Here is a 23,589-nt window from a genome sequence, read left to right as displayed (position 1 = left end):
CTTTCTTACTTCCCGGGCTGGCATGTACAGTATATGACATATGTATGACGTAAACGCGTGCCCGACGTGAGCAGATCCGAGCAGAGTTTCGCATATTGGGTAGTTTAGACAGATATGCAACGGGGGCTGTTTTTAACTTATCCACTCTGGAAGGCGTTTTCAATTTTTTCCGTTTTTCAGTCTCGGAAACACCATCCCCGTGTAGATGAAAGGCACTTCCGATAAAATATTTAGTCGTTTTTACCCGACAGCGTCCTCGTGTAAACGGGCCCTAAGTGTTGTGAGAAGGAATGGTTATATTATGAAGTGGCAAATGCTTTACCATCGCAACTGTTTTTGAAATATGTTGCAAGAATCAAAATTGAAATGTGTTTATTTTGAAAAAAAAAAACCACAATAAAATTCATGAGGTAAAACATCATATAATGTGCCGCTGTGTTGTTTTGAGTGCAATACAGTTCAGAGATAACTTACATCCATCCATTATCTGTAGCCACTTATCCTGTTCTACAGGGTCGCGGGCAAGCTGGAGCCTATCCCAGCTGGCTATGGGCGAGAGGCGGGGTACACCCTGGACAAGTTGCCAGGTCATCACCGGGCTGACACATACAACCATTTGCACTCACATTCACACCTACGGTCAGTTTAGAGCCACCAATTAGCCTAACCTGCATGTCTTTGGACTGTGGGGGAAACCGGAGCACCCGGAGGAAACCCACGCAGACACGGGGAGAACATGCAAACTCCACACAGAAAGGCCCTCGCCGGCTGCTGGGCTCGAACCCAGGACCTTCTTGCTGTGAGGCAACAGTGCGAACAACTACACCATTGTGCCGCCTATAGTTTTCATTTCAGTTTCAACATATTGGCACAATTTGTTCTGATTTGGGGTTGCATCTACACAAGATTAGCATTCAGAAATTTGACCCTAGTTTAATAATATCAGCAAGTAATGATGTTCCTAATTGTTCATTTATACTGCTCCTGTACTTATCAGTGGGTAAATTATAATTCCCAATGTGTCTGTGTTTGAGTGATAACCTTGATGATCTGCAGGTCGGTGAGCTGGCGAACAGAGTAGTCTGGTAGGTAAGCCCCCCCTCCTATGCTTAGCTGGCTCAGACTCCCTGCATGGATGGTGGTGTCCGAATGATTTAGTCCACTGCTCCGTGATGGTGACCTATGAACTGAATCAGACACAGCCAGTCACTTTTCTGCCGATGTTACCAACTATTCATTATGACAGATACAACCCCAATTCCAAAAAAGTTGGGACAAAGTACAAATTGTAAGTAAAAGCGGAATGCAATGATGTGGAAGTTTCAAAATTCCATATTTTATTCAGAATAGAACATAGATGACATATCAAATGTTTAAACTGAGAAAATGTGGGGGCGTCGTGGCTCAGGTGGTTAAGGCGCCATACCATGAATGCGGGCGACCCGGGTTCGATTCCGGCCCGAGGTCATTTCCCGATCCCTTCCCGTCTCTCTCTCCTGCTCATTTCCTGTCTCTACACTGTCCTATCCAATAAAGGTGCAAAAAGCCCAAAAAAAAAATCTTAAAAAAAAAAAAAAAACTGAGAAAATGTATCATTTAAAGAGAAAAATTAGGTGATTTTAAATTTCATGACAACAACACATCTCAAAAAAGTTGGGACAAGGCCATGTTTACCACTGGGAGACATCCCCTTTTCTCTTTACAACAGTCTGTAAACGTCTGGGGACTGAGGAGACAAGTTGCTCAAGGTTAGGGATAGGAATGTTAACCCATTCTTGTCTAACGTAAGATTCGAGTTGCTCAACTGTTTTAGGTCTTTTTTGTCGTATCTTCCGTTTTATGATACGCCAAATGTTTTCTGTGGGTGAAAGATCTGGACTGCAGGCTGGCCAGTTCAGTACCCAGACCCTTCTTCTACGCAGCCATGATGCTGTAATTGATGCAGTATGTGGTTTGGCATTGTCATGTTGGAAAATGCAAGGTCTTCCCTGAAAGAGACATCGTCTGGATGGGAGCATATGTTGCTCTAGAACCTGGATATACCTTTCAGCATTGATGGTGTCTTTCCAGATGTGTAAGCTGCCCATGCCACAAGCACTAATGCAACCCCATACCATCAGAGATGCAGGCTTCTGAACTGAGCGCTGATAACAACGTGGGTTGTCCTTCTCCTCTTTAGTCCGAATGACACGGCGTCCCTGATTTCCATAAAGAACTTCAAATTTTGATTCATCTGACCATAGAACAGTTTTCCACTTTGCCACAGTCCATTTTAAATGAGCCTTGGCCCAGAGAAGACGTCTGCGCTTCTGGATCATGTTTAGATACGGCTTCTTTGAACTATAGAGTTTTAGCTGGCAACGGCGGATGGCACGGTGAATTGTGTTCACAGGTAATGTTCTCTGGAAATATTCCTGAGCCCATTTTGTGATTTCCAATACAGAAGCATGCCTGTATGTGATGCAGTGCCGTCTAAGGCCCCGAAGATCACGGGCACCCAGTGTGGTTTTCCGGCCTTGACCCTTACGCACAGAGATTCTTCCAGATTCTCTGAATCTTTTGATGATATTATGCACTGTAGATGATGATATGTTCAAACTCTTTGCAATTTTACACTGTCGAACTCTTTTCTGATATTGCTCCACTATTTGTCGGCGCAGAATTAGGGGGATTGGTGATCCTCTTCCCATCTTTACTTCTGAGAGCCGCTGCCACTCCAAGATGCTCTTTTTATACCCAGTCATGTTAATGACCTATTGCCAATTGACCTAATGAGTTGCAATTTGGTTCTCCAGCTGTTCCTTTTTTGTACCTTTAACTTTTCCAGCCTCTTATTGCCCCTGTCCCAACTTTTCTGAGATGTGTTGCTGTCATGAAATTTCAAATGAGCCAATATTTAGCATGAAATTTCAAAATGTCTCACTTTCGACATTTGATATGTTGTCTATGTTCTATTGTGAATACAATATCAGTTTTTGAGATTTGTAAATTATTGCATTCCATTTTTATTTACAATTTGTACTTTGTCCCAACTTTTTTGGAATCAGGGTTGTACTACGTTTACAGAATATTTAATAACCTTGCTCCTCCCAACCATTAATGTCAATAAAAGCTGCAAAATTCATCACATCTGAAATCATTCAGAATCCCTGAATTGTAAAGCTGACAGATGGCAGTAGTGGGCATAATGATTGTTCAAGAACATTAAATTCTATGATAATAATGATAATTGATTCGCCTGTACTAGTGCATCTCAAAAAATTAGAATATTGTGAAAAAGTTCAATATTTTCCATCAGTTATTTAAGAAAGTGAAAATGTTATATATTATAGACTCATTACACATAAACTAAAATGTTTCAAGCATTTTTCTATTTTAATTTTAATCAGTATGGCATACAGTACAAAAACATAAAAAAAACCATCTCAAAATATTAGAATATTTCATTTCGACTTTGAGTAAAACAGTATGAACACAGTGTATCTCTCAGTCTAGTTCAGTACACACAACCACAATCATGGGGAAGACTGCTGACTTGACTGTTGTCCAGAAGATGATCACTGATGCCCTCCACAAGGAGGGTAAGCCACAAAAGGTCATTGCTGAAAAGGGTGGCTGGAAAAGGTGCACAAGCAACAGGGATGGCCGCAGTCTTGAGAGGATTGTCAAGAAAAGTTGATTCAAGAACTTGGGAGAGCTTCACAAGGAGTGGACTGAGGCTGTTGTCAGTGTATCAAGATCCATCACGAACAGACATCTTCAAGAAAGGGGATACAACTTTCACATTCCTAATATCAAGCTACTCCTGAGCCAGAGACAATGTCAGAAGTGTATTATCTGGGCTAAGGAGAGAAAGAAATGGACTGTTGCTCAGTGGTCCAAAGTCCTCTTTTCAGATGAAAGTACATTTTGCATTTAATTTGGAAATCACAGTTCTAGAGTCTGGAGGAAGAGTGGAGAGGCACAGAATCCAAGGTGTTTGAAGCCCAGTGTGAATTTTCCACAGTCTGTGATGATTTGGGGTGCTATGTCATCTGCTGGTGTTGGTCCACTGTATTTTATCAAGTCCAAAGTCAACACAGCCATCTACCAGGAGATTTTAGAGCACTTCATGCTTCCATCTGCTGACGAGCTTTTTGGAGATGCTGATTTCCTTTTCCAGCAGGACTTAGCACCTACCCACAGTGCTAAAACTACTACCAAATGGTTTGCTGACCATGATATTACTGTGTTTGATTGGCCAGCCAACTTGCCTGACTTGAAGCCCATAGAGAATCTATGGGGTATTGTCAAGAGGAAGATGAGAAACACCCGACCCAAAAATACAGATACGCTGAAGGCCACTATCAAAGCAACCTGGGCTTCAATAACACCTCAGCAGTGCCACAGACTGATCACCTCCATGCCACACCGCATTGATACAGTAATTCATGGTAAAGGCGCCCCAACCAAGTACTGAGTGTATAAATGAATATACTTCTCAGAAGTTGGACATTTCTGTATTGTAAATCCTTTTTTGATTGATCTTAGGGAATATTCTAATAATTTGAGATACTGGATTTCTGATTTTCATGAGCTATAAGCCATAATCATCAAAATTAAAACAAAAAAGGCTTTAAATATTTCACTTTACATGTAATGAATACAGAATATATGAAAGTTTACCTTTTTGAATTAAATTATGAAAAAAAAGGAACTTTTTTATGGTATTCTAATTTTTTGAGATGCACTAGTTATATACAGTGAGTAACTCCACAGGAATTATTATATTATAAAAAGTTGAAAAATGTGAACCAGCTTGTGCTTATTACATTCATCCTGAAGGAGCTTATTAAGTAACTTTGGAGAATTTCCTTTTTCCAGCTTTCTATTGTATTTTAAAATTATGCCACTATGTGCCAATTTCCTCTGAGCTGATCTCTTCCTTTAATTACTCCAGTGTTCTCCCAGAAGGTTTACAGAGCAGATCTGGAATTTGTCTTAATTGTGTCCTATTTATGGCATGTCACTGCTACTGGAGTTTGCAGACAGGATGATCAATCAATCAATCAATCAATCAATCAATCAATCAATCAATCAATCAATCAATCAATCAATCAATCAATCAATCAATTTACTTCCTTACATACTTTCTTACTGACTGACTGACTGACTGACTGATAAAAATATTTGTCTGGCATGCTTGAAACTGGAACAGGCTGGTCTGATTGCTATTTGTTTTGGTTAGTTAACTCCTTGAGATTTATTTTTGCGCGTACATTCTGCTCTCTGCTTAATGAAGGTTATGTTGACCAGTAATGTCTTTCCTCTTTTCATAAGACTGTGATCTTGACAGATGATGTAATGGCATATAATGTCTCTCTTCTTTCATAAAGTAGTGTAGTCTAAACCAGTGATATAATGCTTCATCACCAATTTAGATTATACATAAATAACTTATCTTCATCAATTAAATCATCATCATCCAATCACATAGCTACAACACACTCTTGAATGTGAATATATACTCATATTTGTCCAACAGTAAACTGAGAAACATCTCTGAACAGCTGTGTCTGTATCAGTGACTGTTTGCTCCCGGATCGATACACGAGGCAGAATCTCTTACGTGGCAGAGGTCTACATTCCTAGATTATACTTTGTCAATTCAATCTCCTTCAGTACAGACAGATCAAAACCCAACACTTACTTCCTTATTGTACTTACTTACAAGGGGACATATTATGCAAAAATCACTTTTTCACATACATTTGGGTATCTGGAGTACCTACCAACACACAAACTTGGAAATAAGACAATCCAGTCAGTTTCTTTTGGACACTATTTCAGAAAACACATGCATCAACAAGCTGTATAAATGGGGTACCCATTTCTATGTCACAGGCTCATTAGAATTATGCTGCCCTCTCATCTGAGTCCCTCCAATCATGGCTTGAGAACTGCTTTTTTTGAATGAATGTTCATAATGGAAGTGCTACCTGGTTGGTTGGTAGAAGAGGGGGGAGGAGTGAGTAGTGGCTCGTTAGTATAGGTAATTGTATGGGGCCAAGTAAAATTAAGGATCGATTTCACAAGTGAAATCGATCCTTAATTTTACGAGGAACCATACGATTACTTGTTTATAATATATAGGGCCAAATTCATACTTCGGAAGCCATTCAAGTTCACAACATTTGTCATTCATGTTTTCTGAACCAATCAGGGCGTAAGACTATCTTGCACATTTGAATCAGTTTCTAAAGTGTCTTTCATCATGACACGGCGACACAACATGAGGATTTTTAAAGTGGTTTACAAAATTTTATTGGAACTTCTTTACAAAAGCCATTTTGGTGGCAAAATTTGCTAATTTCTGTAACCGTAACCAAGCAACGAACTAGCCAATAACATTTCAGAAATACAGACCCGTGTTAAGGAAAAAAGCCCTCCTTGATTGACCAATCAGAATTGAGTAATTTGGCCCTATGTATTATAATCATTTAAAAGAGCAGGCATTCAGATCAGCCATTTTGAACACAGCTGTTTAGACAGGGTGATAAGGGAGCTGTGGTGTTTTATTCTTGTGGTATTTTGATCAAAACATGTCATAGATATTTCATTAAGACCTCAGAAAACTGTATCAATTTGTGGAAAAGGTGTATAAACATGTCTCCTTTAAGGGAGGTAATGAGTTGGACTTAACTTTTTAGGAAGTTGTTTGTTGTTTATAAATTATTCAGTTCTGGATAAAACATGATCATGTTCTAATAAACACAGCTTACCTGTAGGTAATACAGCCATGATGGCAGGCATGCCATAGTAAGTGAAAGGACCATTTTCAAACTTCAGTGCTTCTTTTCCAATTTCTACCTCCACTCGACCCTGTAGAACAAGAGAACACCAAGCCTCTTTCAAAACGCTATCAGGCTGTACTAATAGGAAGAAAAAAAAATCTTGTGTGGTCTGTGTGTGTGTTTTTTTATACTATATTAGCTCCCAAACAGAGGTACTTGAGAAGTGTTTGTACTCTTAGTCTGTGACATATGCCCCTTTTCCACCAAAGCAGTTCCAGGGCTGGTTCGGGGCCAGTGCTTAGTTTGGAACCGGGTTTTCTGTTTTCACTGACAAAGAACTGGCTCTGGGGCCAGAAAAACCGGTTCCAGGCTAGCACCAACTCTCTGCTGGGCCAGAGGAAAGAACCGCTTACGTCAGCGCGGGGGGGCGGAGTCGTTAAGACCAACAACAATAGCAAGACCGCGAAAGGTTGCCATTTTTAAGCGACGAGAAGCAGCAGCTGTACAAACGCGAAGTCATCCATTATTGTTGTTGTTGTTGCTGCTTCTTCTCCATGTTGTTGTTGTTGCTTCGATGTTCGTGCCAAAGTTTATGCAAACGCAGCGATGTAACTGACGTATACAGCAACGTAACTGATGTATACAGCGACGTAATGGCGTGGCTCCCCTTAGCACCCCGAGCGATGGAAAAGCAAACTGGTTCTCAGCTGGCTCGCAAGTTGAACGAGTTGTGAACCAGCACCAGCGCTGGCCCCGAACCAGCCCTGGAACTGATTTGGTGGAAAAGGGGTAATAGTGAACCAGTACCAGGATGTATTTATTATTAGAGAATATAAAACACTTCTGTTAGACGCTGTTGGGAGTCTGCCAAATGGCATAAATGTAGGAATAGAAATGAAGAAAGAGAACCTTCATTCCCTCATCTAAAATGTCCACTGTTCATTCTTTAATTAAATAATTCTGAGTTTTCCTTTACACTGTTTTCTACCATATGTAAGGTGACCTCAAAAAATCCATCAGATGTTGCTATAGCTGAATTCTGGAAAACAAGCAAAGAAAAAGAAAAAAAAAAGATTTTGACCAAAATTGGGCTTTCTATCTGTGACATGCACCTCTTTTTTACGTGACTATAAATATTTTTCACCAGAATGATATATTAATGTTTTAATTTACTTTCTAAACCTGCCTATGCTTTCTACCTGCAGAGATCAAATAAGATAAGAAACCTGACTATAAAAATAATTAGTCTGCCTAAAGATGTTTTAATCGTGTACGTTCCTTACACAGTGAACATTATTCTTTTGTTGTTGTTTATGTGCCATAGTGAAACAGAGAAACACATAATATATTCTGTGTACATGCTCTCAGAAAATACAGTACAGTATCGTACCTTTAGGGGTACAATGGCTTCTCACTGGAGCAGTGCCCTCTCAGGTACTTATTTGTATGCTTTATATACTACTTGGGACCATATATGTACCGTTTTGACCCTAAAAAGGTACACATAGCTACCCTGAAGTCCAACAATGAGCCATAGGGGGTACGTTAGTGTAGATTGTACCTTGGGGGACAGAAATGGATTCCTACTGTACCCCTGTTTCTGGCAGTGCATGTGCCACTGGTACAATGTAGCGTAAGACAAATTTTGTGTTTGAATGTTAATTAAAAAAATAATAATATGGGGAACTTAATGAACAGACGCAAACTCACTGAATTAATCAGTAATTACTGTAGCACTGACCTAAGAATGGAAAGTGATCAGTCAAGTGGACTAGAGAAGACTGATATGGATGATACTTATAATTAAGGTGATTACTCACTTTCCATTGTAGATTATAATCTTTGTTGATTTTTCAGAAATGTATTGGGTTACAAATGTATACAGGGCTTGATATAGCCTGTTTTCTCAGCATAATATTAAATCAGGTTAAGATCATTCAAACTGAGATAATCCAGACATGACAGCAGAGTGACTGAAGACTCCACATCTAGTTTATAATGCAAATTTAAACGACAATTAGTTCCTGTCCACTCATTTGATTGGTCGAGCGACATTTCAAGAGTGCTGATATTTAGTATAACCATGCTGGGATGTTTCACTCTGTGTATCACTCTGTTCGTCTGTGTTTTCCACATAAAATTCCACATCCTACTTCAATATGGTTACTACAGAAATGTTAGCAACATCATCAGCAGACATGGAAAATGATACATTTTTTTCATTGATCTTGACTTAAAACATGAAAGCTTGTCAGATGAAGATGAACAGGAAGTAACTTTTATGGGAATGTACAAATCACTTCGGACATCAGAATGGGAAAAATTGTGATCTCTGTGACTTTCACTGTGGCATGTGTGTTGGTGCCAGATGGACTGGTTTGAGTATTTCAGAAACTGCTGATCTCCTGGGGTTTTCACACACAACAGTCTCTAGAGTTTACGCAGAATGGTATGAAAAACAAAGAACATTGAGTGAGTGACAGTTCTGTGGGTGGAAAAACCTTGTTGATAAGAGAGGTCAGAGGAAAATGGCCAGACTGGTTCAAGCTGCCAGGAAGGATATAGTAACTCATATAATCACTCTTTACAACCATGGTGAGTAGAAAAGCATCTCAGCATGCAACAGCAGATGATCACATTAAGTTCCACTCCTGCCAGCCAAGAACAGGGATCTTAGAATCAAGAACAAGTTCCTATTGAAGTGGCCAGTGAGTGTGTGTATAAAAACAATATAACACTTGCAATCATGCAGTTATACTGAATATCAGTATGGCTGTGATTAGCTACAACACTCAACCTGCGGTTTTGTACCTGCAGCCTCATCTCTGCTGTGCCGATGTTCATGATATAACCACACTTTTGCTCATGTGATATTGCTTAAATAATTAATTCTAATATTCTACAAAGGTTAATTGCCTTTGAAAACAATTGTTTCAACATGGCGGGAATTCGGAATAGTCTGAGTAGTCTGTAGGCTTATATAAAGATAGCTTTTATGGCCATATTTATTATTTATAATTTTTTTATTGACTGCATACAGTACTAAATTAAATTTATTCAGTCTGTGTGGCGTTGCACCTCAGTGGAATTGGAACGGAATCATTAAATGGAGTTTTCTCCCTTTTCATTTTTGGGTGGAACCCGACTTTCAAGTCATATGACTTTACCTGTGATTCAGTTAAGAACATAAGAGGGAATTGTTTTTCAGAATTTCATATGAAAGAGATTACACAACAGTTTGATTACACCATTAATTTGATTGGACAAACAGTGTTCCAAGACTTCACCTGGTTATATTTACCTGCAAAATCAACACAAAGTAATCAACAGGTTTGTTGCGCTGGTAGAGGTAGTGCTTTGGTGATTTCTTTTTCTTCTCGTCAAACTTCAGCTCCTGTACAACACTTGGATGCTTAATGAGGCGCAGCAGGATCTTCTCTGATATGTAAGTAGACTTGAAAGGCTCCACTTCTGATGGGAGACAAAGACAAAGTTAAGGAAAAAGTAAAAAAGGAAAAGTGAAAAAAAATTGGTCACTGTGTTCAGTTCTTTGTGTGCACACATATCAATTTTTCAGTGTCTAAGTGCATAAGATGTTCTTACGCTCTTCGCCTGTAATATTGTATCTTGAGGAAGATACCTGTAGCCAGGAAGCGATGTGTAGCCAACAGCAGCTGAGGGGAGACTTTCACCTTCATCTCACTCTCAGAAAGTTTGAAAATGGAGAAATCTTGCTGTTTCCTCTCATGGTGAGACACTCGCCTTTTAGTGCGGTTATCAGCTACAAAGACATAGGAATGCACTGAGGAAAATGTTTTCCTCTCAAATTTTCTAGGAAGAGACAGAAATCTATCACTTGAATTTCATTTAACAATCCCTTATATACCTGTAGAGCCGAAAAAGATTCATGAGTCAGCCAGTGAAAATAAACCAGACGACGTATTAAAACAGAACATTGGCAAACATCTGATTAAACAGAGTTCAATTCAGTTAAACTCTGTGTATTCATGAGAAAGTTAACTGAATATCTTTGGTCACAGTTGAAGTACTACATATGATACAAACCTCATTTGCACAGAGGATAAATGAGCTGACTGCTTGTTTACAAGAATGAAACAATGAACTAATGTCTAGTTTGAGTTGGACAGATATTATTTATACAGCAAACAGACAAGACAAGCAGTACAACCAGACAAGCATAGCACAAAGGTACAAAACAGGAATGCCCATGCTTCCCATTCCTATTTACGTTTTCATTGAACCATTAGCTGTAGCTACATGCCAAAATATAAACATACAGGATAATCTTGATAGAGTCCTTCATCCTGAATATAAGACACTATCCAGACCATCCAAAACAAAACAAACAAACAAAAACTTCCCTCCCTTTCAACTGATCAGACACTGCAATCCAGACTCTAACCAGCCCCATAAGCACTGGCCACAATACATATTTGGGCATTAAAATATCATCTGTGCTTTCAGAGCTACGCAAAGTCAACTTTAATCTCTTGCTCAAAAACAAACAACAACCTCCAATGTTGAATAACCCTTCCATTTCTCCTAGTTGGAGAATACCTCATCTCATCTCATTATCTCTAGCCGCTTTATCCTGTTCTACAGGGTCGCAGGCAAGCTGGAGCCTATCCCAGCTGACTACGGGCGAAAGGCGGCGTACACCCTGGACAAGTCGCCAGGTCATCACAGGGCTGACACATAGACACAGACAACCATTCGCACTCACATTCACACCTACGGTCAATTTAGAGTCACCAGTTAACCTAACCTGCATGTCTTTGGACTGTGGGGGAAACCGGAGCACCCGGAGGAAACCCACGCGGACATGGGGAGAACATGCAAACTCCACACAGAAAGGCCCTCGCCGGCCACGGGGCTCGAACCCGGACCTTCTTGCTGTGAGGCGACAGCGCTAACCACTACACCACCGTGCCGCCCTGCAGAATACCTTTTATAGAAATTATAATTATACCAAATATAGTTTCTTTTTGCATCAGAGACCCTTTACTATTATAACAAGTACAACCACTCACAGCAAGACAGCACTTGTAGCCAGAGCCATAGTACACATCTGCAGATCTACACACACACACACACACACACACACTTGTTTGTCTTATGCCAGCCTTACATTAAATTACTTAACAAGCGATTTCACTTAGACAAATTTCCAGTGCCAGAATAAAATCATAAGAGTTTTGCAAGAGTAGTAGCGCTCTCCCATCATTTCAATCGTTTAGTGTAAGGTGGTCATGATAGCTGTCTTAAGTTAGTCTTTTTGTCATCTTGATGTTCTGATAAAATGAACCATGTTTAATGTTATCATAAGTTTTTCATCTTGGATCACGCAAATAGTGATGTCTAAATTCTCAACAACTAATAGGTGAGCTCTCTCCAGCACCAAACAGGAAGCAGCGAAGCCGGTACAAGAACATCTGTCAAAAGGAATCTAGTTGCAGTCTTGAAATAGTGACCCTGCAAGATACCCAGTCTTTGCCAAATCATAGTCTGTGACTAAAAACCCTGTAAATGATGACACATTGTCTTTAGATGTGAGAAGGTGTCAGAATTTTGTCTTTTAAAAGTCTTCTAGTGTATGGATATTACTGGGATAACAAGGATATTATTATCCTTCTTAGAACCTTCCACTGTCATAATTATTAGTGCATCTCATTAATGCTATTCCTATAACCAAATCAAACTCTAACCTTGATATCAATAACCAAAAGGAAACCTTTTTTGTGGTGTTTTTTTTAATAAAAGCTGCAGTTTAAGTTAAAAGGAAACACAACAACAACAGTTTTTTTTTCATACAGACCATTCAATTTGTCCTCACAAGGTCAAAGCTGTCAAGATATTCCTACCTTTATGAGGATATCTGATTCCTACCAAGATATAAAATCATACTGTCATATATTGTATTTGTGTCGTGTGTCTCCCGTCTCCCCCCCCCCCCCCCCCCCCCCCCGTTTATTGTTCTGTTGTCTTATATCTTTTGCACTACCTCTCTATTGTTGTTGGTGTTGGGTTTTTTCGTTTTTTGTTTGCATTAGCTTGCATCTTCTGCTTTTACGGAACCTCATTACATTGTAAAGTATGATAACTAAATAATGACACTAATTCAATGGTCCTCCAAAGAGGGTGTGGTGGTGAGCCCAAAAAACCAAAAAAATATAGAATTACATCTAGGAAAATTGAGAAAGCATGACACTTACTGTACAAGTCTGTCTCATCCACAATTTCTGACTTGATAATCTCTTCAATAACATCTTCCAGTGTGACAATTCCCATAACCTCATAGAAAGGGTCTCCTTCTCCTTCATTGTTGACTCGCTGGACTATGGCCAAATGGCTTTTCCCTGTAAAAGAAGAAATTTGATCAAATAAAATGTTTAATTTTATGATAACACATCATAGCGGAAAAAAAGTTTGTCAATCACAGCTTCCAAAAATACCCCAAAAATATTTTTTTTTCTGCGTATACTGCATAAGCATAGATAATGCATTTGGGTTCCATTGTATTTGTATTCAGTAGAGCAATGCAAACCGCAGACCTCTATTTAAAAAAAAATAAAATAAAATCTGGCTATTTAATACTGCTGCAGAATACTGAGCATGAGACATCCCATTATTCAGATGATTTAGATTCGGATGATAGGAATTAAGCAGCCCCAGCGCTGACTTTTGACGATACATACTTGTCCTTACATAAACAGTGGTGAAGAATTATGCAATGGGGTTTGGGAAGCCTGGCTGTACTGACAGATCTAACTAGATCATGAACAACAACCATGCACAAAAGCCCTCCAGCAAAAAAAATCTGTTATTTTAATGTGCACTCAGTTGTCAGAACTGATTATTAGCTTCCCTGAAAACTTATGAATGCCAGCACAGTACTGTAACCTCAGCACAGTCCTTTGAGGGTACACACATAGAAATACTTAACTCTAGTGCGAGCCTGGAAAGCATCATATAGCCAGATTTGGAATATCAATTCACAAAGAGAGGATAATATGATATAATCCACTCACTTTCTCCTCATAGCAGAAGATAGCACCTTAGTCTGGCCAAATGATTAAGTTTAAATTGAACAGATCCCATATTTGTAACTGAAGGTTAAACTAACTGATGTGGAGAGTTTCTCTGGATTCACATAAAGGAGCACATAAGGCACAGCTCAGCCTTCAGCACTGACCTTAGTAAAGGGAGCTGCATTACATCACTGCACTGTTATATAATATGTGCATACACACCAACACACACATGTAAAAACACATCCACATGAAAGGTCCCCGTGATTCTCTTTGCTGTTGTGCCAGCCAATGAGCGCCATAAGGCTGACAGCACCAGACGTGTGCATTTGTGATGTTATATCAGACACTTCATCACAGTAAAAGCAACAGAATATATAGTAATATAAATATGAAGAACTGACTCTTAAAATACCTTTCAGATAACATGAGAAAACTCAGTCACAGATGAAAAGCATATTCTGTGCCATATTTTGCCAAGTATTATGTATGGATGTGGATGCTTTTTTGTCCAGGCACCATATGCAAAACTTCACTTCTGATTTCATTCCACTATATTAATCAACATAGTTTATGACAATAAAGCTCACTGGCCCAGGAAGTAATGCTTGAACCCTTTATGTACCATTTGTGACATCTGGAACTTATTTTGAAAATATCTGATTACACTTAAGATGAATTCACCTGAATCTTGAGCTTGTGGTGGAAAGCATGTCATTATTTACTATCTAGTTTATGGGCTAAATGCTGCAAAATTCCAGGACTATTATAAAAAGGACTATAAACGCTTTGTGACCTGGAACTTGCGCAAATGGCCTTTATTAATTACCTGCTTCAGTGGTGCTGATCACTGAATAATCTTCAAAGCAAACCTACTCAAATCCATTCCATAAATTGCATGGCCTTCATTGCTTTGATACTTTTACAGCTGTATTTTACCTAAGTTTACATCTGCATCTGAAATTTGCTGATGAAGAAAATATTAGAGATGCTAAGAATATCTACAAATTGGAGACATCGGTACAATTTCTGAAAGTCAACCCTCTATTGCACAGAATATGATTTTCTTAAAGGGAAAAAATGTTAGAATAGAATACTTTTATTGTCACTGCACAAATGTACAACAAAATTTAGTTCATCATAGTAGAGCAAAGCCGCTCTGTACGTGCGCACCGCCGCTCTTGGGCACGTCAGCCCAAGGCCGTCCCGTGTTAACCTAACTGCATGTCTTTGAACTGTGGGGGAAACCAGAGCACCCAGAGGAAACCCACACAGACACGGGGAGAACATGCAAACTCCACACTGAAAGGCCCCCGTCGGCTGCTGGGCTCGAACCCAGAACCTTCTTGCTGTGTGGCAACAGTGGGAACCACTTACACCACCGTGCCGTTATACTATGTTTTATCACTTCAAATGTCTTTACAGAAATTAAAAAAAATTATAGCTAAGTCATGCAACAGAACAGCGTTTGCCCTATCATCTGGAGATCACTAATTTAAATCTCAACGATGTCACAACCATCCGTGGCTAGGAGCTCAAGAGAGCAAAATTGGCCGTGCTCTCAGGGAGGAAGGGATGGCATACTCTCTCTTAGTTATCAGTTACAGTGAGACTAGCCAATCATGTGAGCTCATGCATGCAGAGGTCGGTGGAAGCGTTTTCCTCTGAGTGTGTTACACCACCCCTGACGTTGTATGAGATGCAGTTTGAAAAAAATGCGGTCGGCTGGTGTCACATGCCTTGGAAGATGCATGTTGTAGCCTTTGCTCTCATGTGACCGGGACTCCTGTCTGGTGGGTGGGAATTAGCGATGACTAAATTAGGAAGAAAATCAGGAAAAAAAACAAAACAATGTTTTTATGAGTATATTAGTATATGGTGCTATATGATAACACCATACATCAATGGAAATAGACCTAATGAATACTTATTTATTTATTTAGTTATGTCACTGCTGAAGCAATGGTTGCATTGCATTCAGAGCATTTATCTGTGGTGATATCCTAGTAACCATAGCGTTTGCACATATTTTGTTAACCATGAAGTTTGACCATGGAGTTTCTGACAGCCAGATTCAAGGGAAGGTCCTATTATGAAAAATGAAGGTTTGCATACATGCAGACAGTAGCCCTATACAAACGACACATCAGCATGAAAGACTGCTTACTGTATTTACTGTATAATTAAACATTAACATTCTACAATGGTGACAGCTTTTATTACCAATGGATCAATAATAATAATAATAATAATAATAATAATAATAATAATAATAATAAAGTACTAACATATTTTGATATCCCCAGTGACTTATAAATCAGCCAACCACACAGCTCAATTCAAATATATATACTGTACCGTACATGGTCATAATTATGATCTGCCAATAAAATATTTCCTCAAAGGTCTCTGTGGCATCACATGTTCAGTAAATAGGACAAGAAAAAAAATAACGTGGCCCACCAACCAATCGGAACGAGGAGGACTGTCTATTTACTTGTCAGTTCAGAAAGTGTGAACTGACAAGTAAATAGACTGTGCCTGTTTAAATTCAGATAACTTCTACCAGAATTGCTGGCTATACGTTCAAACCACAAAGAACTAAATGCTTCTCTTTATTACATTAGCAGCAATAACACTCCTTACAAAACCTTGCAGATTTCTTCCATCCATCCATCCATCCATCCATTATCTGTAGCTGCTTATCTTGTACAGAATCACAGGCAAGCTGGAGCCTATCCAGTTGCGGCTGGTAGTCTTTCAAACAGGGGAGGCTGGTCGGTTACGATATTTCCAGATTTTAAAAGAAAAAAGAAAAAACACATCAATTTTGCCCATACTCTTGCCTCTGATCTGACTGATTGTTGGCAGGGTCACAAACTGTGAAATAACAGGTTCTTTTGGCCCATTAGCCTACTGTCCAATATACAGTACATGATGGTGGTGTTGGGGGGTATATTTTAACATTTTATATTTTAAAATTGTGGCATGTTTAAAAATTGATCATTATTGAAAGCAGCTCTTTGTCAGGAACCTCAGCAGTAACAGCAGAGTGTTCTGGAATAGGCACAAGCACTGACCTTGGGGAGCCAAACATAGAGCTGGGTGCCACACATTTCATTCAATGACACTTTCCCTATATTTTACTTATTTTGACTGAGAAATGTTTTATTGACAATTTTGATAACCCTTCACTTTTAATCCAGGTCTGTAGTGTGAAATGTTCTCGGCTGTGTTTTTGTTTAAAAATGTTTTCCAAATTGTAGCTGTGTTTAATTCATATCCAGAGAAATATATATTCCAATATAATATACTCAGCATAAACATTTTAAATAGATTCTATATTTTTGGTCCATCCATGACATATTACTAATGCCGCTTTTCCACTACCAACGCGGCTGAGTTGGGCTGAGCCGTGCCGTGCTGAGTTGGGCTGAGTCGAGCTGAGTGGGGCTGTTGGGGTTGCATTTCGACTACAACCGCGCTGAACCGTGCTGGCTAGAAGTGGGTGGACACATTGGGTGGAGTTAGCGAAAGTGGGTGGACGTCACGTGATGTCGTTAGGCGGCGCAAACAGTGACATCAGTGAGCTTTTAAGTGGTAGTCTCACGACCCGGATAGTAAACAATAAACATGGAGGACATGGAGTCGTTAGTGTTGCTGGTCTTGGTGCTGTGGCTTGTTGTCACCGACAACGCCAACAGATACTGGCAAGAGCGTATAGATGAGGCGAGGCGCATAAGGCTTCAGAAATTCTCGTAATTCGTAATTCCTCTTCTTCCGGGTTTACGGTGTTTACAGATCCCAGCGTGCTCGCGGGGCGTGTGAGGACACTCCTCCTCACCAATCAGTGCACAGGGGAGTGTCTGCTCATGCCCCTAGCCCCACTCGGCTCGGTTTGGCTCGCTTCAGCCCCACTCCAAAACCGTGCGAGTTTTGGGTGCTAAGCAGGGCTGAAGCGAGCTGAGTCGCGCCGCTCTGAGGTAGTCGAAACGCGAGCCGTGTCGGGCTGAAGTGAGCTGAAGCGAGCTGAAGTGAGCTGAAAAAGGGTAGTGGAAAAGGGCCATAAAGTAGCCTATTTACTGTTGTTGATGTGGGTCACTTGCTGTTAGCCAATTCACTTTCTCGTACCAGGAGAGCTGAAAGGAACGAGTATTATTCCCTACCTTTTTCACCAAGTCAGTTTGAGGCATTGGTCTACCCTGCTCTTTAATTTTAATTTTTTCCTCGAAAGGAAGACTGGCAAATGGCTTCGCCAAAATTAAATCAGCAATGCTTGGCATCCGTGCGCAGCTTTCTTGCTAGCTGACTAGCCCCCTCAAGTTCAAGTTCAGTCACTCAAATAAATGAAATTTCTGGAACTAAGATAGCAAACTTGACAACACTATATTTACACTTTATTTACAATGAAAATATATACAAACTAAAAAAGCTGGTAGAAACCGTATGTAATGAATGAAATCGAAATGTAAGCTGATCTCTTACAATACACCACAGCACTTGCGAATCCGCATGGGACTGAACTGAAATTCACCGCTGCCTGTCTATATTTGAAACGAGCTGTCAATCAAAGAAAATATCTGGCCGCTTTCACCAATCACCAGTCTCCTCGCGGAAAGCTTTGCCATGTCCCTCCCACTGTGAGGCTGGGAGTCCGGTGGGTGGGCATTTTCGCAGTATTTGTCCAATAACCGTCTTGCATTTTGAGATTGAAAAGCGCATAGCTCCCAAATGCCACTGAAGTCCACTGAGGCTGGGAGTCCGGTGGGTGGGCGTTTTCACAGTATTTGTCCAATAATCGTCTTGCATTTTGAGATTGAAAAGCGCATAGCTCCCAAATGCCATTGAAGTGCACTGAGGCTGGGCTGCATCGCGCTGTCACGAGGGGGAAAAACTCACGCACACATAAGGCGAACTGTGAAAGTTATAACGGAATGATTTCGCACTGTAGTTGGGTTGAGCACATATATTTCTATGATTCTGGATCTGAAATAGCAATGCTATAAGGTCGGCTATAACATAAGCCTAGCGCAATTCATCCTACACGATGTTCGTCATTTTTAGAGGAGGCTGAGCCTCCCTCGTTGTCTTAGAGCAATTGCCCGTGAGCCTATCCCAGCTGACTATGGGCGAGAGGCGGGGTACACCCTGGACAAGTCATCGCAGGGCTGACACATAGAGACAAACAACCATTCACACTCACATTCAAACTTACGGTCAATTTATAGCCACCAATTTGCCTAACCTGCATGTCTTTGGACTGTGGGGTAAACCGGAGCACCCGGAGGAAACCCACGCAGACACGGGGAGAACATGCAAACTCCACACAGAAAAGGCCCTTGCCGGCCACTGGGCTCAAACCCAGGACCTTCTTGCTGTGAGGTGACAGTGCGAACCACTACACCACCGTGCCGCCCTGCAGCTTTCTTATTTTACTGAATTATGACTACAGCATTCTCTCCAAATTTTTGTATGTTACTCCAAAATCCATATGGACCAAGGGGTTTCTAACAATAGAACCAATAGACAATATACTACATGTAACAGCTGATTGCATTAACAGCCTTTTCTGATTGATTCACTGGTCACTGAAAAAGCAAAGTGTATTGCAAAACTTGTGAATCTTACACACAAGATACAGGACAGAAAAACTAACTGTAATTAATCAAAAAGTTTGGTGCCCCAGTGAAATTAAGTGTTTAGGTAAAGGGGTCAGGAGAAAGCATGATTAAACTTTGAGACAGATTAATAGATCAAACCACATCCAATTATCTTTCCTTTTTCCATCAATAATTGTACACATGCCAGGCCACATGCACACAATATGTAACCATATGTTATGTTAACAGTCTGCAACTATGATCGAATCTACAACCCTAAATCAGAAAAAGTTGGGGTGGTATGTTGACTGATGTCTGACTTAAATAAATGACGGTATTTATTTACGGATGGTATAAATGAACAAGTAGGAACATTATTACTTGTTGATATCAGTAAGCTAGGGTCACATTTCTGAATCTTGTGTAGATACAAACCCAAATCAAAAAAAAAAATTGGGATGGTATGTTGAAACTGAAATTAAAACAAAAGCAATGTTTTGTAAACAATCTTCACCCTGTATTGCACTCAAAACAATACAACAGTACATTATTTGATGTTTTACCTCATGATTTTTTAAAATAAACACATTTCAATTTTGATTCTTGCAACATATTTTAAAAAGTTGGGACTGTAAAGGAATTGCCACTTTATAGTGTTGACATTCCTTCTTACAACACTTAAAAGGTGTTTAAGGACTGAAAAAAAACCCCAAGTAATGAAGTGTTTCAGGTGCCCAGAGAAGTCAATGGTACTTCTAGATACAGTTAACATAAGGCTTCCTTTTAGCACAGTAAAGTTTTAACTGGCAGTAAAGTAAAATTTTGTGGATGTAATTCTGTATTGCAGTGCTTGACAAAGATTTGTCAAAGTAATTCCGAGCCCATGTGGTTATATCAGCTACAGATGAATGATGGTTCTTGATCTGAGGGATTGGAAATTATGTGTGTTCAGATTAGGCTTGCGCCCTTGCCCTTTACACACTGAAATTCCTCCAGATTCCTTGAATCCTTTAAAAATATTATGCACCATTGAGGGTGAAATATCCAAATCCCTTCCTATCTTTCTTTGAGGAACATTGTATTTTAACATTTCAATACTTTTCTCATGCATTTGTTGACAAACTGGAGATCTTCGGCCCATCTTAGCTCCTCGAAGACTAGTCCTTTCCTGGATACTGATTTTATACCAAATCATGATTACAATCACCCGTTGACATCACCTGTTTCAAATCACATAATTATTATTTAATTGTTTTACCTCATTACTTGCCCTGAATTGCCCCCGTCCCAACTTTTTTTGGAATGTGTTGCAGGCCTGAAACGCAGGAATGGATGTATATTAATAAATGAAATGAAAATGACAGACAAAACATGAAATATCTTGGGTTCATACTGTCTACAATAAAACACAAGTCAAAGTAAATTTAGAAATCATGTATCTTGTCCACCAAACCTGTAATGTCAATTGTATGATTCTGAACACGTTTAAGATGTTCCTTCAATTAGTTTTGTAATATAAATGTTACACATAGGCAGCATGGTGGTGTAGTGGTTAGCACTGTTGCCTCACAGCAAGAAGGTTCTGGGTTCATGCCCAGTGGCCGATAGGGGCCTTTCTGTGTGGAGTTTGCATGTTCTCTCCGTGTTTGTGTGGGTTTCCTCCGGGTGCTCCGGTTTCCCCCTCAGTCCAAAGACATGCAGGTTAGGCTAATTGGTGGCTCTACACTGACTGTAGGTGTGAATGTGAGTGTAAATAGTTGTTTGTCTCTATGTGTCAGCCCTGCGGTGATCTGGCGACTTGTCCAGGGTGTACTCCGCCTCTCACCCATAATCAGCTGGGAGAAACTCCAGCTTGCCCGCGACCCTGCACAAAATAAGCGGTTACGGATAATGGATGGATGAATGTTATTCATGTGCATGTCTGTGTTTTAACACTGATAATCAAGAAATACTGTAAAATTGCAGATAAAATTATATTTCAGCTTATCATTTACCAGTCATTGTCTCAGTCTGCTTGGGAGGAACGGACAATGATGGAAACCACCAGCCTCCTCCATCACTGGCTGGAAGGTCATGTGGTGCCATGGGGGCACAGGGGGATAAAGGGGTCTGTTTGGGTACAGGTGGACCATTTTGCAGACGTCAAACTAACTCACAACTCATTGTCTCCCTACTATCTACTGTGTGCCTCTACTGCTGATTGTTCCCATGTTGCATGGATTTTAGCAACTAGGCCACAGAGTCCGACTTGTAGCTCTAAGATGGCTGGTAAGGCCTTGTTCTTTGAAAAGTGGTACAAAATACCCTGGCAAATTAATCACAGAGCAGATCCACTATCTCAGACGGTTGGAAACATTTGCAGCCCCAGACAGGTCACCTGTACCTGTGGGTTTGGCCCATCAGAATGAAATGTAGACTGAGGATTGTGACCTGGCAGTTCAAGAAACTTTCCTGACCGCAAAAAGTACCTAGGCTTGCATGCCCTTAGCTGGAAGCTCTTTCATAAATAGTATACACCTAATCAACTAGATCTGCTGCACTGCCTGATTCCAGTAATACTAGTCTTTGTTCACTTTATTTATCACAATTCCTATATTGCCCAGCATGATTGCCAGTGCAGTCTAAAACCTGCATTTTGGTGGCATCATATTAGCAGAAAAAGTAGGAGGTTGGTATGCTTTGGCAATACATTCACCCTGAATATCTTGGTGGCAAATTTCGTTTTGTACTTAAACCAAGGGTTTCTGCCCATGGTCATACTTGCCAATTTTGTAAAACAATCAATTGACCTTGCAGCATTTCATGAATGCAAACATGTAGAGTGTTCCTTAGTATACCCAGTATACCCTCTAAGGTATTGTTTAGACCAAACATCAGCCATCCAATAATCACACCAACCGTTCATCTGTCACAGGGGAAATGCATGGGGACTACCTTGTCTAAACAGAGACTGGCTCTGTGGGTGATGGATGTCATTACTGTAGTGTACATATATGTAGGCTGGATGCCTGCTCCAAGCCCTTTTGATTACTTCTCCCTGGGTGTCACTGTGCATTTTCTAACATTGCCACTCCCAGTGGCATGAACCCCAAATAAATGCCAGGGTTCCTTGTCATTTGGGAAGCAGTGCCTACAAGACAAGAGTTTAATGAGAAGGTTCCAGGAAAAGATGGGTGTATGACAGTGGCATTTACTGCAAATACTATTGTATGTCATTGGTCAGTTTGTGCCTTTGTTAAAAGCTCTTGGCATGCCTATGCACATGAGCATGATGATATCCAAGTTATTAACACCACTCCTAATGGTTATCTGGCATTCTTAGAACCATAGTTAAATCCATAACTAGCATTTTACAACACCAAAGACATATCTACTCTTTACCATTTGACCAATTTTGTATGAAGATAATCTGACACAGGGCGGCACGGTGGTGTAGTGGTTAGCGCTGTCGCCTCACAGCAAGAAGGTCCGGGTTCGAGCCCCGTGGCCGGCGAGGGCCTTTCTGTGCGGAGTTTGCATGTTCTCCCCGTGTCCGCGTGGGTTTCCTCCGGGTGCTCCGGTTTCCCCCACAGTCCAAAGACATGCAGGTTAGGTTAACTGGTGACTCTAAATTGACCGTAGGTGTGAATGTGAGTGTGAATGGTTGTCTGTGTCTGTGTGTCAGCCCTGTGATGACCTGGCGACTTGTCCAGGGTGTACCCCGCCTCTCGCCCGTAGTCAGTTGGGATAGGCTCCAGCTTGGCGACCCTGTAGAACAGGATAAAGCGGCTACAGATAATGAGATGAGATAATCTGACACATGCCTAAAGGAGGCAATTAGTTCTTTAAAAAATATATGTCCAAAGACATAAAACAGAATACATTTTATTCAGAATATATACATATTTTATGCAAGGACATTTATTCTGTAATTAATGCATTTAAAATACCAATAATATCTTTCATCTGCTCAGTTTTGGAAGCTGTGATAATGTGTTGTTTATTTCATGCCACACTGACTGCAGTGAAAGACTGTTAGGTACTTTCCCTATAAACCAACACCAATCATAATGTCACTAAACTGCCCTTTCTAACGCTGACAGAAGAAAAGGTTGATCTTGCATATTTCATGATTTCCCTTATAATACATTTAGTGAAAGCAGTGGGGGGTGGTAGCTTCAAAGACGT

General features: G+C 40.2%; 2 protein-coding genes across 3 annotated transcripts in view; one reads left to right on the top strand and one right to left on the bottom strand.

The window, feature by feature from the left end:
- LOC132889423 (metal transporter CNNM1) overlaps nt 1–23,589 on the bottom strand; it is a 39,077-nt gene that overhangs the window by 13,027 nt on the left and 2,461 nt on the right. Inside the window, exons 2-6 of the mRNA XM_060925899.1 lie at nt 13,007–13,150; nt 10,414–10,554; nt 10,075–10,244; nt 6,762–6,861; nt 1,042–1,187 (exon numbers count right to left, since the gene is read on the bottom strand). Of these exons, the coding sequence (XP_060781882.1) occupies nt 1,042–1,187; nt 6,762–6,861; nt 10,075–10,244; nt 10,414–10,554; nt 13,007–13,150 (701 nt within the window). The remainder of the gene's footprint in view (nt 1–1,041; nt 1,188–6,761; nt 6,862–10,074; nt 10,245–10,413; nt 10,555–13,006; nt 13,151–23,589) is intronic.
- hpse2 (heparanase 2) overlaps nt 10,083–23,589 on the top strand; it is an 85,567-nt gene continuing 72,060 nt past the window's right edge. Inside the window, exon 1 of one of the 2 annotated variants that reach the window (XM_060925892.1) lies at nt 10,083–10,218. In XM_060925892.1, coding sequence (XP_060781875.1) covers nt 10,190–10,218 — 29 coding nt within the window. In that variant the 5' untranslated portion in view covers nt 10,083–10,189. The remainder of the gene's footprint in view (nt 10,219–23,589) is intronic. The other variant, XM_060925891.1, reaches the window with a different exon arrangement.

The sequence above is a fragment of the Neoarius graeffei genome, chromosome 7 (assembly GCF_027579695.1).
Source record: "Neoarius graeffei isolate fNeoGra1 chromosome 7, fNeoGra1.pri, whole genome shotgun sequence".
NCBI classification, from domain to species: domain Eukaryota; kingdom Metazoa; phylum Chordata; class Actinopteri; order Siluriformes; family Ariidae; genus Neoarius; species Neoarius graeffei.
Note: the sequence above shows the minus strand (reverse complement) of the source record. Positions and strands in the feature narration are given on the sequence as shown.